The sequence below is a fragment of the Megachile rotundata genome, chromosome 4 (assembly GCF_050947335.1).
Source record: "Megachile rotundata isolate GNS110a chromosome 4, iyMegRotu1, whole genome shotgun sequence".
NCBI lineage: Eukaryota > Metazoa > Arthropoda > Insecta > Hymenoptera > Megachilidae > Megachile > Megachile rotundata.
The window spans coordinates 21,786,267-21,802,582 of record NC_134986.1 but is presented as its reverse complement, the minus strand read 5'-3'; the positions used below and the strand labels follow the sequence as shown (position 1 = coordinate 21,802,582).

The window sequence follows — 16,316 nt, the reverse complement described above, 5'->3', positions numbered from 1 at the left end:
AGTTTCAACTTTCACCGCTAGATGGACGCCAATTTTTTAGTCCATGTTTTGACCTTTTTTTTTAATTTTCTTTTCTAGCGCTCTGAGGAGGTTCTTGTGGCAATATACAGGTTGTAGAGAGGTCACAGAACAATTTCTGACCCTCAGAAATATGTAAAATTGCCTAATTTCGGAGAAAATCGAAATTTTAGTTTTTCGTAGTTTCGCCGCTCGCCGCTAGATGGCGCCACCTGTACCGTTGTGGACCGAATTCTACAAAAATTGATTTCCTGGCTTTATTAGGCATCAAAACGCATCAAACCCTAATAGAAATTTGTTTCTAAATGCCTCAGGAACCATACTGCGTCGACAAAGTGCCGAAATATTCATTTTTTTATTTTCCTTATATGCGTGGTCGGACCTTCACTTTTTAGGATCAGTTCTTTCGTTGATTAATTCGTTCGTGGCAAGTCCGATTAAAATTTTTTTTTTCTATGTCCATCTGGATGTACATACGCATGTGCATGCAAAATTTGACGAGAATTGGTTGAGTGATGCAAAAGATAAACACAGACAAAGAAGTTGCAAAGTCAAGTATAAGAGCTTCGCTCGCATTCGGCTCGCTCGCTCAATAAAACAGTTATAAAAATATATGTTAGCGATGAACTTTTCTTTTTATCCTAGCACTACTTCTTTTCTAGAGTCCTTCTCAAAACTTATCTGTAGCATTCTGTTTTTCCTGGATTACAGTCTGGTTATTGTTCCTAGATTTGTTCCACTACCACTTTACTACTATGTTTATATCTTCCACTTCTAGGCACGATCTCTTTTTTTTTATTACGAATTTTCATCTCTTTACAGATGCAACTTAGCTTATTTCTTCTGTTATGGTCCCGCATAATTATCCGTTCTTACCGTTCACATATTTCTTTTCACCGTATGTATGATCATGAAAGTAGAAGTAGGTTATAGAATTCCACTTTTCTGTGGAATTAAGCGTATATTTTCGCAAGCTAAACGCCATCTTCTATAAGGAAATAAACTGAACTGAACTATTCGGCGGGAATTCTTTTGCGTATTTCGATTAATTTCAGCAGGCACATTTTCACCTAGAGTTGTTCTACCTTAATACGTTCTCGATTCAGTCAATTATATGCGTGGTGAAAAAAAATGTGTACATAAGGACAAGAACTAATGACATAAGTAATATACAAAATGAAAGGTCGCTGGGTATATACAGTTGAAACTGACATGCTCAAAGTGAACGAAAGCTGGTCAATCGACAAATATGTTCTCTGGTTGAACAGGCTATACGTGTAAAATAAACTAGATTCTAGGGTATTTGATTACGTTCCATTTTGTGAGGGCGCAACGAACATTCCTGACAACTTCCTTTTAGAACGTGGAACCTTCGACGAAACAGTTCGGTATCAACGTTTTGTCAGGTTTTTCGTTAGAATGGTGAGTAAAATTTTATTACGGTTGTTGTAATTCGATAAATAAAATTCCCAATTAATTATACAAATTTTTTAATTTCAATAAAAGTATGAGATGCATATTATGCGATTGGATTCATACAGGCTCGATTGATTATAAGCACAAATATAATCGTAGAAATTAACAGCTGTAAATTATTAACTGAAAAAGAATTATTAACTGAATAAGAAATTTTAAATTATCTAATTAACAATCGAAGTGAATTGTATTGCTAAATTTTTATATGATTTCCTTAATTCGTTTCTATAAAGAATAAAAATACTTTCCCTAAACATTGTAAATAATTTAAGTGAAAAAAAGATCAATATCCCTCGTTTTCAGGATTTATGTATTACATTTTAGGGTTTTGTAAAAGTTGTTAAAAATAAGCAGTATTTTAAGCGTTATCAAGTCAAATTTAAAAGGCGACGCGAGGGAAAGACAGACTACTATGCCCGTAAACGATTGACCATCCAGGATAAGAATAAATATAATACTCCTAAATATAGGCTAGTAGTACGCCTTTCTAATAAGGATATTACTTGCCAGGTAAATAAATAATTGGATATAGTATATATATGTTTTAGTTGTATTATTTAATTTTAGCATTCATATATAAATATACATTTGTATACATATATACATATATGTATAGGTGGCATATTCAAGAATAGAAGGAGATAGAATTGTATGCGCAGCGTATAGCCATGAACTTCCAAAATATGGAATTAAAGTTGGTCTTACGAATTATGCTTCTGCATATTGTACAGGACTTCTTTTAGCACGAAGAGTAAGCATTTTTATATTGTAGTATTGTATATCATATTTACAAGTACATATGTTTATTTAATGATGAAACACTCAGCTCGCTTTGATGCACAACTGAAGAAAACTCAATTGTTCCCTGTTTTATAATTCTGAATATCGATTAATGGCTGTAAACATAACTGAGATGATGTTTGGTATTAACACTAATATATATAATTTTTTTTTTTTTCTATAGCTATTGAAAAAGTTAGGCTTAGACACTTTATACACAGGCATGACAGAAGTAAATGGAGATGAATATAATGTCGAAGAACTTGATAAAGGTCCTGGTGCATTCAGATGTTATTTGGATACTGGTCTTATGCGTACAACTACGGGTGCTAGAGTTTTTGGTGCCATGAAAGGTGCTGTGGATGGAGGCCTGAACATTCCACATAGGTATTATATCAATATATTTATTAGCCTTTAGTAATACCTAACATATTCTGCATAGAATATTGAAATATATTATTAATATTAAGTAAAATGATGATTCCACGGCACATGCGCGTCATCTGAGTTATAGCAAGGCATGACTTTGTATCTGTGTTCTACGATATAATGTAAAGCCTTTGCACGGACACAAAAGATTAAAGACCGTTTGTCTGATATTGTATAATTTTTTATAGCAATTGTATAAAAGTTAACTTGAAATCTAATTTTTCACTGTTTATTTCTGTTTGTTTCTTCAATGAATAGCACCAAAAGATTTCCTGGATACGATAGCGAATCTAAATCTTTCAATGCCGATGTTCATCGACAACATATTTTTGGACAACATGTTGCAAATTATATGAGAACATTAGAAGAAGAGGATGATGAAGCTTTCAAGCGGCAATTTTCACAATATATAAAAAATGGCATTACTGCTGATAGTGTAAGTTCTCTTATATTTTATTTGTACAATATCACTCGTCCAACTTATAATTACTGCTCAAGTTTTCAATCTCTGCAGTGTCGCAGTTGGACAATAGCAAGTGCATTAGTTTTGAAAAATAAATGTATGAATTAGTGCATTTTTTACAGTAACCTATGCTACATTTTATATATTTATTTGTACATAAATTAAGTTTTTATTTATTTATTAAAATATTGGTAAGATATATCCATTTATAATATAATTTTTATGAACAGATCGAAGGCATTTATAAAAGTGCTCATGACGCTATACGTGCAAATCCAGAACACACGAAAGTTACTAAAGAAAAAGTACCTGTTAAAAAGCGATGGAATCGTGCAAAACTTTCTTTGTCGGAAAGGAAGAACCGCGTTGCTCAAAAGAAAGCATCCTTCCTTAAAACTTTGGAAGAAGTGGAAACTTAATTATGTCATCTTATATCTGTGTCGACACAGATATTTATTTAGAGTGTGTAAGTCGCCTTCCATCATGAACGCGTGGTATATGCTCAGAAAATTTTGGTATCAAAATAAAAAATATTCAACAAACATTTTACAATTTTTACGTTATATTAATAAATGTATAATTGACATTAGATAACTGGTTAAAATCTAATTTTACAAAATGATGAAAATATAACGTACAATTGTCATAAACATTACGCATGTAACATGTTGTTTTTTTTACCCCTTTTTTTTTTAGAAACAATTGCTTCTGAAATCGAAATCGATATTACCATCAACTGGACATGCCATAAAACTATAAACTTAAAATGATATCGATCATCAGAAAAACAAAAATATTTTATAAGAACATAAAAGTAAATAATAAATAACTTATTTATTGAATTTTAATCCATGACTTACATCTTATTTCATACACATATTTCATAGACACTTTCGAATTTAAGGATAATATAATTAAATTATTTTATTCGTCATTTTCCTGTTGTTTTAAAAATGTCAAGAACTCTGTAATTAAACTTAAAAACGATTCGGTAATTTTCGGTTAACACGTTAATGAAAGTAACTCTGCACTTTTATCGTATCTTATATAAAAAAAAATTCAATGTTTACGGTAAATTGATATCTAGCATAACTATTCTTTTAAATTGACTTAAGACTATTTCATCTAGTTAATCTTAACCGCATAATTTGTTTGTTTTGCTTGAAAAAAGTATTCTGAACGTAGAAAGAACTATTAGTATCTTATTATAAATATGATAAGAACTATACGGAAATGTTACAAGAGCGAAAATCATATAATTCGCTCTATGAGATTACGACGAGTTAACATACTTTTTCATTTTGTAAGATTGACTGAATTCCTATTTAAAAATTTGTAAAATTATAAATAATACTCGTAGTCAAGAAAGCTTTTTTCTTATTTTATTTGCAAATTCCAGGACAGCTTTTTACATGATGATACCTAGACATTATAACTACCTCACTTTCTTCAATTTGTCGATCGATTAATTTTTGTTTTTATACATGTTATTAATTTTGTCTGTTTATCTTTACTTTTTATATATACGTACAGTGGGTTCATTTCCATTAATACAAATAAATTAAATTAAATAAAAAGTTTTCGCGAACATCAACGAAAAAGCGATAATTTACTACGAGAGCCAGGTAATCGGCCTTGTTCGTCAACCAATCCAGCTTGAATATCCCCAATGGAAGGAACGGTTCTTACTTCTCCTCGAGCTGCTACACTAGGTGGCGATTTAAGTAATCGACGCGCTACACTTTTTATATCGTCTTTCGATATCCTATCTGCAAACAGAGAAAAACAATGTAAAATTTTAACTGAATAAAAAGCATAATAGTTGCTTAATTAATATGTAACTCACCAATTGCTTGTATGAAATATTCTGGTAGTTTTCTGGAACCAGTGGCTAAAACTTGTCTTCCAATATCTTCAAACACAACTGGCCTTTGTTCCAAATTCATAAGTAACATAGACTGTAGTTGCTTCTTGGCCCTCTATATAAATTAATATCCAATTCCAATTAAGATCGTAAAAACAATAAACATTACTAATAAAATTTATAAATAAAACCATACTGCTAGTTCACTGTCCATAATGCTGCTTGCCATAGTAACCATTTCGTGTACAACTACTTCTACCATATCTTTAACATGAGACGGCGTACAGGATGCATGAATGTAGAACAGACCGGTGTCGGCATACGCGTGGTTATATGCAGTTGCGCTATATAACCAATGGTATCTACAAAACAATTTTTTTCATAACGATGTTTTAATTTTTTTACGAGAAAAAACTTCAATATTTACCTGTTAAGTACGTTTGTGTATAATCGGGTATACATGCCCTTCCCTGGACCTCCAGCACTGAAGCTATTTCCACCACCCATCATCATATTTAAAACACACATAGCTACAAAATCTGAGTCCTGATGAGAACAGCCCTCCAAACCTATCACTACATGCGATAATTCTGGTAAACCACTTGGTCCTGCATAGACAGGTACATTACATTCTTCCTGTAAAATTTTATAACAGCGTTATAAAAACCAATAGCATTTGAGGATATCTTATTGCGTTTAACTTTAGAAGATAATTACTAATATGTAACCTCCTGTATACTGAGCAATTGACGCATCAACTGTATTTTTAGGTTTCCCTGCAAAATTTTCTTTCGTCCACTGTTGTTCTTCTTCCCAAATAGATTTTTCGTCAACAAAATATCTGTCACAGAAATAATAAATGTCATTTGGCAATCGTTATGTAGGCATAAAAAATATTATATTTAAAATCCTATGGAAAGAATGGATAATTTCATCTATTTATCAGTAAAAATCTGAAAATTGTGATTTATACCAATAAGTACTTAACAGTTTTACATATAATTACTTTTGAACTGCTAAAACAAGATCTTCATGCTCTACACCAACACCAGCCACTACCATTCTGTTCGGTGTATAATGATGTCTTAAATATTCAAGTAATATTTTTCTATCTATTAAATTAATATTTTCTTTTGGACAAATCTTTGGAAGACCAAGAGTATTGTTTCTATAAGCAGCCTAAAAAAAAATGTATTTAATACGCATTTAAAGTAATTATATGATTTTAATTATACTTACAGCATGAATCATATCCATGAGAATCGGTTCTTGCTCTGGCCTTGTAAGTAAAGACTCCAATTCAAACTGAATCATTTGTCTAGCCGCATTTACCTAAAAATTTTAATGATTACTTTCTATATCTAGATTGCGCTCGCATTATTATATTTACATCATTTTATGTTTGTCAGTAAAATACACTTTATATAAAAAATATCAAAATTCTAGTATAACGAAAGATAATAATCTTTACCTCCTCTTGCGCAATTTGAGGCCTTAACACGATGTCACCTAAAATCTGTACCACTGTATCCAGTCCATGACGTTCTGCAGACGCGGCATAAACAAATGTATCCCTTGATGCTTGACAATCACATATGCCTCCATGTTTTTCTAGGGTGAGCATTATCTGATCTTTATTCTTATATGTTTTTGAAGACTGCAAAAGTAAATTACTGATTTTTTTTATTTCTTGAATAATAACTCTTCGACGTACGATAAAAATCTTACTCCAAATGCCAATTTTTCTAGGAAATGAGAAATACCGCTAGGATATGCAATTTCGTAACGAGGGCCAGAATCAATTAATACTGTAACATAATATTTTAGAACATGAATAATCAAACGATTTAAAGTTTTTTCAAAGACCTTACCAAATAACTTACCGCCTACTGTACAAAACTGGCCAAACCGATTTTCTGAAGCAACTTTCAGCCCATTCGATAAAACCGTTACTTTAGTAGTATGATGCTCCTCCTTTACCGTAGCATAAATTGCTTTGGGTAAATTAGGAATAGGTTTAGTTAATGGAGGAAATGGTGTAACCACCGTTTCTCGTGTTATTTTATTGGGAATCTTATAAGAAGAAAAATTACATTTTTTAAATAAAGGAAAGGTATTCTTTTGTATTGCACTGCAAAAAAATGTTTTTGTTTAATAAACGAAATAAATTCATGTAACAATCATATCAGAAATGAATTAAATGACATTAAATTTTTTGTTCTTAATTAAAAGTCCTTCCACTAGTATGAATGAATTATTTTTTCTTGAAATTGACTAATTACCTGTTCGAAACGGAAACTATGGAAGAACCTTGTAACACTTTCATCAACATTTTCGTATTACCGATTGTATACACCTTTTTAACATTTAAACAGGCTTTCCACTTTTTGCAATCCGAAAATTAAATCGTATCGTATGATTGCAATTAATTTAATAAAGATAACCGTAACAAATAACCTGTAGTTCGACTATCTTGACCGTCGTGTTAGTAGCGCCACAGTTTTATACAGAACCGTATAGAACTTTTAACCATATAGCTTTCTGTAAGGATATGTGTAATTACAAATTTTACGTGCGTTATATTTACTTAGTATTTCATTAACTGGATGTAACCTCTCTCGCAGAATAAAAATGAGTTCGTTCAAACGGTCAAAATTGAAAAACAAAAATGCAAAGAATGCGAGTATAAATTCAATAGATAAATCTCGTAAACAAGTACGTAAGGAACTTAGAAAACAGAAAAAGGTTAATAAAGCAATTTATTTCCAAAAGAAAAATAAGACGCTTGTTTCTTATAGTGACGAACATGAAAAAGGTATTAAAGTTTTTGACGATAAAAATATTTATGATAGTGATAACGGGAATACTGATGAAATCCAAAGGAAATCGGTTCAGAAAAAGAAATCTAAGAAAGTCGAATTTAAAAAACAGAGTCGTCGAAGCGAAGCGCTGAAACGAGCTAATTTAAAAGAGGATAAAGAAATTAAAAAGTTGGAAAAGCAGTTAAAGTTAAATAAAAGAAAAAAAAACACAATTCCAAAATCTTTTGCATTAGATGGTTTAGATTGTATCCTTTTAATTTTAATTCAAAATATATGTAAAAATTACACGTTACTTTCGATATAGAAGTGTATCGTTTTTAATAAAAGTTCTTTAACATATGTACAGATCTTTTAGACTTTTGTTTAGAAAATGACAGGAAAGACATAGTAGAAAGGGAAGAGAAATTCTTGGTGGACAAATTTGATAATGAGTTTGAAGGAAATTTAACAAAAAATGTTGAAGATACTATCAAGGAGAAGGACGCTTCTAAACAAAATGAAATGTATAATACTAACAAAAATGAGAATACAAATGATCATTCGACTTTAATGGTTGAAAAAAATATTATTAAAAATAAAAATGTGGACAAACTTGATTTAAAAAAATCTAAAATTAAAGAGGTCACATCTAAGGAAAATAAAAAAAATGTTAATATCGGTGATGGTTCGTGGGAAGATATTTATGGTAGAAAAAGAGACAGAGACGGTAATATTATACAAGATACTAAGAAATATATACCACCAGCTGCAAAAGTCACTGCTCGTGACACAAATCCAGATAATGAAAAGTTGTACCATTTAAGAAAACAATTGAAGGGCTACTTAAATAGAGTAACGGAACATAATATTCATTATATAAGTAACCAGGTAATTAAATTTTTTAAGACTCAAATACACTATTACTACAATTGTTTTTTACACTTGTCGCGTTACAGATAGAAACAATGTACATGACGAACAGTCGCAACAACATGAATCTTGTATTATCAGAATTAACAATGGAAAGTTTAATTACGAATGTAATTACACCAAATCGACTGATTTGTGAACACATGATGCTGATCGCTATTTTGCATGCAAATGTTGGCATTGAAGTTGGCGCAAATTTTTTGGAAAAACTAATTAAAAAATTTGTTGAAATAATGGAAAAACCACAAAACATAGAAAATAAAGAGTTAGACAATATAATACTTATGATTTCTCATCTTTATAATTTCAAGGTAACATTTAATTCATCGAATACTTGTTAAAAGATATATCAATTACGGTTTTATCGTAAAACAATTTGCTATAGGTATATGGACACCAACTTATTTATCAGATTCTTAATAAACTAGCAATAAAATTCACAGAAAAAGAGATTGAATTGATATTGCTTGTTTTAAAAACAGTAGGATTTTCTTTAAGAAAGGATGATCCAATTGCCTTGAAGGAATTTATAAAAGATCTACAACAAAAAGCTAGTCATGAGAATGGAGAAAAGTAATTTATATTCTTTTCTGTTCACTAATTATAAAGTTAAAATTAATAGAAATTACTTAAAAATTTGTCGTTATTATACAGTTCAAGGGTAAAATTTATGTTGGAAATTTTATTAGCGATAAAGAATAATAACGTTAATAAAATACCCCAATATGATCCTTCTCAAGTGGAACATTTGAAAAAAGTTATGAAAAGTGTAATTCGTAAAGGCAATGACATAACGCAATTCAATGTGACTTTAGAAGACTTGTTACATGGTAATATTTTTTCTGCAATTAACACGAATTATGTTATCAATTATATTGAACTATTTTCTTATTATAGCCGACGAAATTGGAAAGTGGTGGATTATAGGCTCGGCATGGTCTGGAACAAACACTATAGATAACTCAATAGAAACAAACAAGTCTAATAAACTTAATTTTGGGAAAAAAATATTAGAATTGGCAAAGAAGCAGAGAATGAACACGGATACTAGAAGAAATATTTTCTGTATTCTTATAACAGCCGAAGATTATCTAGATGCATTTGAAAAATTTCATCATCTTGGTTTAAAGGACCAACAAGAAGGAGAAATCGTTCATGTTTTGATGCACTGTTGTTTGCAAGAAAATAAATTCAATCCTTATTACGCGATATTAGCTCGAAAACTATGCGAATATAACCGAAAATATCAGGTATTGTTTAATAATTTTAATAACCGTGCGAGTAATTTAAACATAAGTCACATTATAATATCATAATGATAATTGATCTTTATAAATACTATTCGATATGATGTGTATAAGAAAATCAATTCGTTAAAGAAGTTATTATTAGCTGTAGTTTTTCTTTGTATTTTCTTACATGGAATAAGCATAGAACGTTAAATGTTTTAATTAATTTGATTATTAATAATATTTTAGCTTACAATACAATATACTTTATGGGACAAATTGAAAACGTTAGAAACGTATGAATCCAACCAGTTAAATAATTTGGCACAGTTTTTAACTTACTTATTTATTGAGAACTGTCTTGCTATATCAGTTTTAAAAGTAAGTATTATGTTTTTTTTCTTACATTTTATTAAAGTTATTAAGCATATATCTTTTATTATTGTATCACAGGTTATTCAATTTACCGAACTAGACAAGCATACGATGAAATTTTTAAAACAAATTATATCGGAAATTCTGTTGCACGAAAACGAGGAAGCTTGTCTACGCGTATTTGAAAGAATTTCTGTTTCTCCTCAATTGCAAACTTTCAAAGAAAGTCTTCGTTTATTTATAAATTGTTTCTTAACAAAAAATACAGATTCGTGTAATATACCGGACAAACAGAAATTAACAATGAAAAGGAGGGTGGAACTTGTAGATAAAATACTAATTTCGCATGAATCAAAAATCATGTTTTAAGACGCTTGGATCAATTTTTCGAGCGTTGCCATAAATAGCGCACAGATGATTCTGACAGATGACAGTTGGATAAGGATGGGGTAACCTTCTCCAATAAGGCGGATATAGAGCTAATTAAACGTATTTTTTTTATAGGCAAAAAGCATTATTTCGTATGCATGAACGCTAACATTAATGCTGAGACTGCTACCCCACGCTTATTTGAATTTTCATTTAAAAATACGTACCCTAGATAACGGATAGATTTACGGCGTTCGAGGGCAACATGTTAACCCTTAATGCTCCAATTTTTAATCGTGAATATCGACATCATGCTTTGACTTGCAAGTTTTTAAGTGTCAGATTTTAAATGCTACAGTGACATGTAAATAATAATATTTAAGTCTTTCAAAACAATCTTAATTCACCTAGGTAGTAATATAATTTTTATGACAATATTTATATTAATTATAATTGAATAATGTAGCGGCGCACATCGGTGGTGCCTTAGAGGCACACTTGGAGCGTTCAGGGTTAAATTAATAATTATATTAAAATTTGATTATCAAATTAATGGAGCAAACGTATCTACTGTTAACAAAGTAAAATACATATACACAGTAAAGAACCATATAATGTAAGATGGAAAGTTATAAAAAAAAGATATTGAAGTATAAAATAATAATTTGCCATTAAAAGTGTATGTTACTTTTCTTTTGTTTTTATAAATTCAAGCATACAACAAATAAAATCATACATATACATTAGATGTAATGAAGAACTTAACATGAATAATATTATTCTACGATTTATTTAGTTATTTCAACTTACAACAGAAGAAGTATGTATACACGCATAAAGTTGATTAATTTCTTAATTACTGCTTATCAAAAGTCTGCATACAAAGTTTGTAAGTATTTTCATATTTCGAGTTCAAAGGGGCGCTACATCCGTATCCACCCAATCGGTGAATACGAAGAAAATCGTCGCAATTGATTTTACCGTCTCCGTTGCAGTCCTAAAATATGAAATAGTATCGCAACAATGAAATAGTGCTTTAACATGATTAAATATCAATATCCCAATATTAACGATAGAACAGTATAAATATGCACGAATGACTATAGTAATGTACGTACCTGAGCAAATTTGTCCATGTAACCCTGTACCGTACGAGCTGCACAGTATGCATCACTTACACATTGCACGTATCCTTTGTAAAATATTAAATATTTTAATAAAATAACTTATATATTTTGCTTAATAAAAATGATTTGCATACGCGTCGATAATTTACTAACCATCTTGGTTCGAATTAGAATTATTATCGAGAACTGGTTTTCCAGCATCGGCCCAATAACGCCATGTTATACGGAATGGTCCGCAAACAGACTCGTCACAACCAAGCGTAACATTACACCCAGACGCAGCTTCGCATATACAACCTAAACAAACCTTTGACAATGTTTCGGTTGCCGTCACCAGTTCATTTTGTTCTGCGTAACAAAAATATGATTCATATTCAATTTTTTGTGTATTTACAAATAAATACTTATGGAAATATTTCTCAAAAGTGACGAGCAATAACAAGTACAAATCAGTAATGTTATTATCTTTTCGTTATTTTATATAAATATGATTCATTAAATATATATATGTATGAGCGCACATACATACTGCGTAACAATTTACATGTACAATATAGTTTTATTTGCCGAAAATAATGCATACATAATATCTGTCTGATCAGAAGAGAGACGGAACAACTTTTTGCTTGAATTCGAATGAAAGAATTTTTGATCGAATTAACTTGCGTGACGAACGATTATTTTCACGTATTATTCGCTTTTAATTATTAAAATAAGATATGTTATATATACATGAAAATTACTCACCGTAAATTAATAGTAACATCAATAAACTTGCCACGGTTGCAGAAATACTTGGCAAAAAGCCCATGTTTAGTATATCGTCACAATACTTAAATACAACAAACTGCTACGGGGTATTCCAGGATATTTTCTCCGGTTCTTTTATATATAACAGAGTTGTAGCGGATGCGACGAGTGGGCGGTGGACGAACGTTGTCGCCCGAAGAAGTGGGGAATCTAACGGAGGTCAGTGGCAAGGACTATCTTTTAAAAAAGATCACAACGAAAAAAAGAAGATTTAAGATCCGACTAATCTCGACATGGAAATATGCAGGGAAAAACTGATGTTTATATAAATATACATAAATACGCTTGTTGAATTAAAACGAAAAACGTTATAATAGTATAAAAATTCCAAGAATCATGCAACAGAATTTGATTAGAATTGCATATTTATAGAATTGTGTATGTCATCTTGAGATGTTATGTTTTTCATGATTGCATTCCTACGGATCTCAGCATGTATACATGTATATTTTTATTTATTTATTTATTTGTCAAGATAAGTTTGAAACGAACTTTCCATTTTTCTTAATTAAAAATGATTAACTTTATAGTATTTCGTAATTGTTAATGATCTATTTAAGTGCATGTCTATTCTGGAATTGTTTCTATTTATATACGCGCATATTTCTCTGTAAATAATTAGTTTATGAAATAAAAATTATATCAAAATTAAATTATAAATACAGAATAGAGCGCTATGTTCAAAAATTTACATTAGCGTCGATAACTAAAAAATTTCGATTATACTGTCTGCAATCAATTAAAATATTTCAAGGTTATTTCTATTGTTAGATTTGATTAATGAATATTAACGACATATAATTACTGTGAATATTATAGCAATGCCGTTCAACATTTATCATCGAAAGAATGAAAGTATTAATTCTTAATATATGCGTACGATAACGTGCATCATCTAATTCAGGAATGACTATTTATAAGAGTAAAATCGTGGTTAGTACTCGTCGATGTTCATGAACTCAACAACGACGAACGAATGGCGGTTACCAACGATGATGATGTAGCGGAGAAAGGCGCCCCATTCTTTGATTTCTCAAGGTCACGCAGTTGAATCCTGCTCAACTAGTTGACTACGATTTATTTATGTTAAAAATCAAAATATTTAACACAAACGTACGATTCGTACAATGCTTCCCTGTCATGTTAAACAGTTTTAAATATTTAGTATAAGTATTTTTATAGACTGAACAAGTATTTCCCAGCAAGCGTCAAAGTACGTATAACACTTCCCTTTTACTTGTCACAACATTTACACAGTCCGTAATTTGTACAAGACTTAGAAGCGAACGTTACAACTGTTTTTTCGGTAAATCGGTAATGCTAATATCGCATACTTGTGAAAAAGTCGACAAAATTTAACATTATCGTTATGAAAAAGTTACGAACACATTTCTCAACCAATTATAAGAGCAGCTATTGTACATACCTTTATATTATTTGTTAAAACTAATAGAAGTATTAGGTCCAATTAAGACACATGTATATGTTTGAAAATAGTACTTCCCTTCTTTGCAAGATATACTTTCTCGAATTCTACCTTTTATCTCAAGATACGTCATGTATGAAATGTGTGTATGTACAAACATTCTATATATGTATTATAACATAAATTTGATATTGCAATTTCGTAGATGAATACAAGTAGAGTATCAAGTTACACGTTACTACTTTCTATAGTTTATCATTTTTGTTCTGCACAAAACCGAAAATCGTATGTGTAAATTAATGTATATTAAGGAAAAAAGTAATAAATTAAAATTGATTGCTAGCGATCAATAGGTATTATTGCTTTTTCTATTTAATTTTGTTCTAAAACAATGGATAATTCAATCGAAATTTAATCTTTTTCTATCGTATAATTAAGTTTAGATATTAGGATAGTATCATTCGCATAAATATTTTATTTAAAGCTTTGCTAATAATATTGCTACTGAAATTGAATCGGTAGTTCTAATCCAGTAACAAATTATATGTACAAACAATTATCATTATTTATTAAGTTTACATTAAAAATAACAGGCAGAAATGGTAAATTTATATTTTATTGAATGACTCGATATCGACAGACTGTACCAACTGTTCGAAACCTTCGATCATCTCCACCAGCAAGTCGACAGATACTTTGTCATCCTCTATTACGCACATTATCCTGAACTTATGGATACCATAACCCACAGCTACCAATTTAGCTAAAAACATAAAATTAAATTTAATTCTATATAAAGCCCAAAATATTTTATGAAAGCAGATATCGATAAATAGAAAAATTAATTGATTTACATGCTCCCCATACTAATCCATCCATTTGAATAGATCTCACAGCTTCTTCCATGGCTTTCATATCGGTGTCATCACCCCATGGTTTAACGTCTAACACTAGACTAGATTTCGCGATAAGTGCTGGTTTTTTTGATTTTTTCTCCGCGTACGCTTTTAATCTTTCCTCTCTAATTTTAGCAGCCTCTGCATCCTCTTCTTCGTCCGACATAAAAAGGTCAATATCTTTATCGTCATCTTCGTTCTTTGCTACCGTTGCAGCAGTAGTAGAATTACTACTATTTAAGATAGGTGCTTTCTTTTCTCCAGGAAGAGTCTTTAAATCGTATGATTTGATATGATTGTACCATCTTAAAACATGAGGATTTGAAGATGTCGGCGTCTTTCCTAAAGCTTCTAATACAACTACATCGGCTTGAGTGGGTTGCCACCTTGAAAATACAATAATTTTTATTTACCTAATTTGTTTAACGATAATTACATTTAATAATGATATATTTTCCAATAAATTACGAGCTTTTTATAAAAATTTAAAGAACTAATCTATCAAATGTTACATTACATTAAATATATTTTTATACGTATAATAATTTATTATTTTTAACTTCTAAATATAAACTATCATTTTTTAGCTTCTACGCGTGTGACATATACCTATATTAATCTGAGTACACAGAGAATGAATTAATAGTTTTGAAACAGCTTGTTGAACAATTTACATATATAAAAAAGAACGATATCGATATTGATATTACGGTAGTTAAATATATATATATATATATAACAAAATAAAAAGAAAAACATGAAGCAATGGCGAGTCAGTTACATTTAAATGTTTATTTTATTCAAGTTTGTTAATTAATATTAAACCAATAACAATTTGATCGTTTAAAGATGCCAATAATTGAAACACCACGTGTATCGTAACCAAAATTGTATACCATTATAAAGCTTACCCTTCGATATAACTACGATCTGCTAAGTAAGAATTTAAATCTTTGACACCTTTATCAGTCTTAAGATCACCAATAGCCATCGTGTAAAATCAGGTAAAAAGTGAATACTCGAATAAAGCTTCCGACAACGGAGTCTCCTTTTGCTGACTACCGGAAGAGAATGCTATGTGTGTATGTACGTATGTACTATATAAACGATAAAAAGTTGACGGTTCGCTATGGTTCGCTACTTCGTTTCGACGTGACGTCATTCCAATACATTATTTTTGACAAGTAACCAACTAAAAAGCACATTGTATATATATATATATATACATGTAAATCACACTTTTAATTTGCTAATTATAAAATTACTTTAATATTGCTAAAATCAATGTATGCATTATAAACATTTTAAATAAAAAAAGATTAT

General features: G+C 30.2%; 5 protein-coding genes across 10 annotated transcripts; 2 read left to right on the top strand and 3 right to left on the bottom strand.

Moving 5' to 3' along the window:
• Positions 1 to 1,296: 1,296 nt before the first annotated feature.
• On the top strand, positions 1,297 to 4,014 carry RpL5 (ribosomal protein L5). Of its 2 annotated transcripts, XM_012296822.2 has the most exons (7): positions 1,297 to 1,440; positions 1,819 to 2,004; positions 2,111 to 2,245; positions 2,459 to 2,661; positions 2,962 to 3,139; positions 3,397 to 3,632; positions 3,863 to 4,014. In XM_012296822.2, the coding sequence occupies exons 1-6, from the start codon at positions 1,438 to 1,440 to the stop codon at positions 3,583 to 3,585; spliced, it is 894 nt and encodes a 297-aa protein (XP_012152212.1). In that variant the 5' UTR covers positions 1,297 to 1,437; the 3' UTR covers positions 3,586 to 3,632; positions 3,863 to 4,014. The 2 variants fall into 2 exon arrangements, with proteins under 2 accessions (XP_012152212.1, XP_003708145.1); XM_003708097.3 differs by lacking the exon at positions 3,863 to 4,014 and having other exon boundaries at positions 3,397 to 3,821.
• Positions 4,015 to 4,531: 517 nt separating this feature from the next.
• Positions 4,532 to 11,685, bottom strand: LOC100877038 (mitochondrial-processing peptidase subunit alpha). Of its 2 annotated transcripts, none has more exons than XM_012296821.2 (11): positions 11,545 to 11,685; positions 6,914 to 7,161; positions 6,759 to 6,838; positions 6,502 to 6,687; positions 6,270 to 6,362; positions 6,037 to 6,209; positions 5,748 to 5,871; positions 5,458 to 5,666; positions 5,227 to 5,392; positions 5,013 to 5,145; positions 4,532 to 4,935 (listed from the first exon to the last, which is right to left on the bottom strand). In XM_012296821.2, exons 1-11 carry the CDS (start codon positions 11,568 to 11,570, stop codon positions 4,757 to 4,759), a joined length of 1,617 nt encoding a protein of 538 aa, XP_012152211.1. In that variant the 5' UTR covers positions 11,571 to 11,685; the 3' UTR covers positions 4,532 to 4,756. The 2 variants fall into 2 exon arrangements, with proteins under 2 accessions (XP_012152211.1, XP_003708190.1); XM_003708142.3 differs by lacking the exon at positions 11,545 to 11,685 and adding an exon at positions 7,313 to 7,520.
• On the bottom strand, positions 6,745 to 12,748 carry LOC100881587 (lysozyme). 2 transcript variants are annotated; one of them, XM_076530940.1, is made up of 5 exons: positions 12,609 to 12,748; positions 12,015 to 12,209; positions 11,853 to 11,926; positions 11,545 to 11,731; positions 6,745 to 6,838 (listed from the first exon to the last, which is right to left on the bottom strand). In XM_076530940.1, exons 1-4 carry the CDS (start codon positions 12,670 to 12,672, stop codon positions 11,591 to 11,593), a joined length of 474 nt encoding a protein of 157 aa, XP_076387055.1. In that variant the 5' UTR covers positions 12,673 to 12,748; the 3' UTR covers positions 6,745 to 6,838; positions 11,545 to 11,590. The 2 variants fall into 2 exon arrangements, with proteins under 2 accessions (XP_076387055.1, XP_003708146.1); XM_003708098.3 differs by lacking the exon at positions 6,745 to 6,838 and having other exon boundaries at positions 11,506 to 11,731.
• On the top strand, positions 7,574 to 11,994 carry LOC100877147 (nucleolar MIF4G domain-containing protein 1). Its single transcript, XM_012296820.2, has 8 exons — positions 7,574 to 8,097; positions 8,199 to 8,719; positions 8,788 to 9,072; positions 9,147 to 9,334; positions 9,416 to 9,591; positions 9,659 to 10,011; positions 10,240 to 10,371; positions 10,444 to 11,994. The coding sequence occupies exons 1-8, from the start codon at positions 7,662 to 7,664 to the stop codon at positions 10,732 to 10,734; spliced, it is 2,382 nt and encodes a 793-aa protein (XP_012152210.1). The 5' UTR covers positions 7,574 to 7,661; the 3' UTR covers positions 10,735 to 11,994.
• Positions 12,609 to 16,123, bottom strand: eEF1beta (elongation factor 1-beta). 3 transcript variants are annotated; one of them, XM_003708101.3, is made up of 4 exons: positions 15,905 to 16,123; positions 14,952 to 15,379; positions 14,098 to 14,860; positions 12,609 to 12,848 (listed from the first exon to the last, which is right to left on the bottom strand). In XM_003708101.3, exons 1-3 carry the CDS (start codon positions 15,982 to 15,984, stop codon positions 14,706 to 14,708), a joined length of 663 nt encoding a protein of 220 aa, XP_003708149.1. In that variant the 5' UTR covers positions 15,985 to 16,123; the 3' UTR covers positions 12,609 to 12,848; positions 14,098 to 14,705. The 3 variants fall into 3 exon arrangements, with proteins under 3 accessions (XP_003708149.1, XP_076387047.1, XP_076387048.1); XM_076530932.1 differs by having other exon boundaries at positions 12,609 to 12,844; XM_076530933.1 differs by having other exon boundaries at positions 12,609 to 12,821.
• Between the last annotated feature and the right edge of the window lie 193 nt (positions 16,124 to 16,316).

Coding starts and splice junctions, on each gene's coding strand:
- RpL5 (XM_012296822.2), top strand. Junction 2,005..2,110: donor ATAAGGATATTACTTGCCAG/GTAAATAAATAA, acceptor ATATATGTATAG/GTGGCATATTCAAGAATAGA. Junction 2,246..2,458: donor GACTTCTTTTAGCACGAAGA/GTAAGCATTTTT, acceptor TTTTTTCTATAG/CTATTGAAAAAGTTAGGCTT.
- LOC100877038 (XM_003708142.3), bottom strand. CDS start 7,362: ATGTTGATGAAAGTGTTACAAGGTTCTTCCATAGTTTCCGTTTCGAAC. Junction 6,839..6,913: donor CCAGTTTTGTACAGTAGGCG/GTAAGTTATTTG, acceptor ATTATGTTACAG/TATTAATTGATTCTGGCCCT. Junction 5,146..5,226: donor TTATGGACAGTGAACTAGCA/GTATGGTTTTAT, acceptor TAATTTATATAG/AGGGCCAAGAAGCAACTACA.
- LOC100877147 (XM_012296820.2), top strand. CDS start 7,662: ATGAGTTCGTTCAAACGGTCAAAATTGAAAAACAAAAATGCAAAGAAT. Junction 9,073..9,146: donor CTCATCTTTATAATTTCAAG/GTAACATTTAAT, acceptor AATTTGCTATAG/GTATATGGACACCAACTTAT. Junction 10,372..10,443: donor TTGCTATATCAGTTTTAAAA/GTAAGTATTATG, acceptor ATTGTATCACAG/GTTATTCAATTTACCGAACT.
- LOC100881587 (XM_076530940.1), bottom strand. CDS start 12,672: ATGGGCTTTTTGCCAAGTATTTCTGCAACCGTGGCAAGTTTATTGATG. Junction 11,927..12,014: donor TTCTAATTCGAACCAAGATG/GTTAGTAAATTA, acceptor TATTTTACAAAG/GATACGTGCAATGTGTAAGT. Junction 11,732..11,852: donor ACATGGACAAATTTGCTCAG/GTACGTACATTA, acceptor TTCATATTTTAG/GACTGCAACGGAGACGGTAA.
- eEF1beta (XM_003708101.3), bottom strand. CDS start 15,984: ATGGCTATTGGTGATCTTAAGACTGATAAAGGTGTCAAAGATTTAAAT. Junction 15,380..15,904: donor GATCGTAGTTATATCGAAGG/GTAAGCTTTATA, acceptor TGTATTTTCAAG/GTGGCAACCCACTCAAGCCG. Junction 14,861..14,951: donor TGGATTAGTATGGGGAGCAT/GTAAATCAATTA, acceptor TTATGTTTTTAG/CTAAATTGGTAGCTGTGGGT.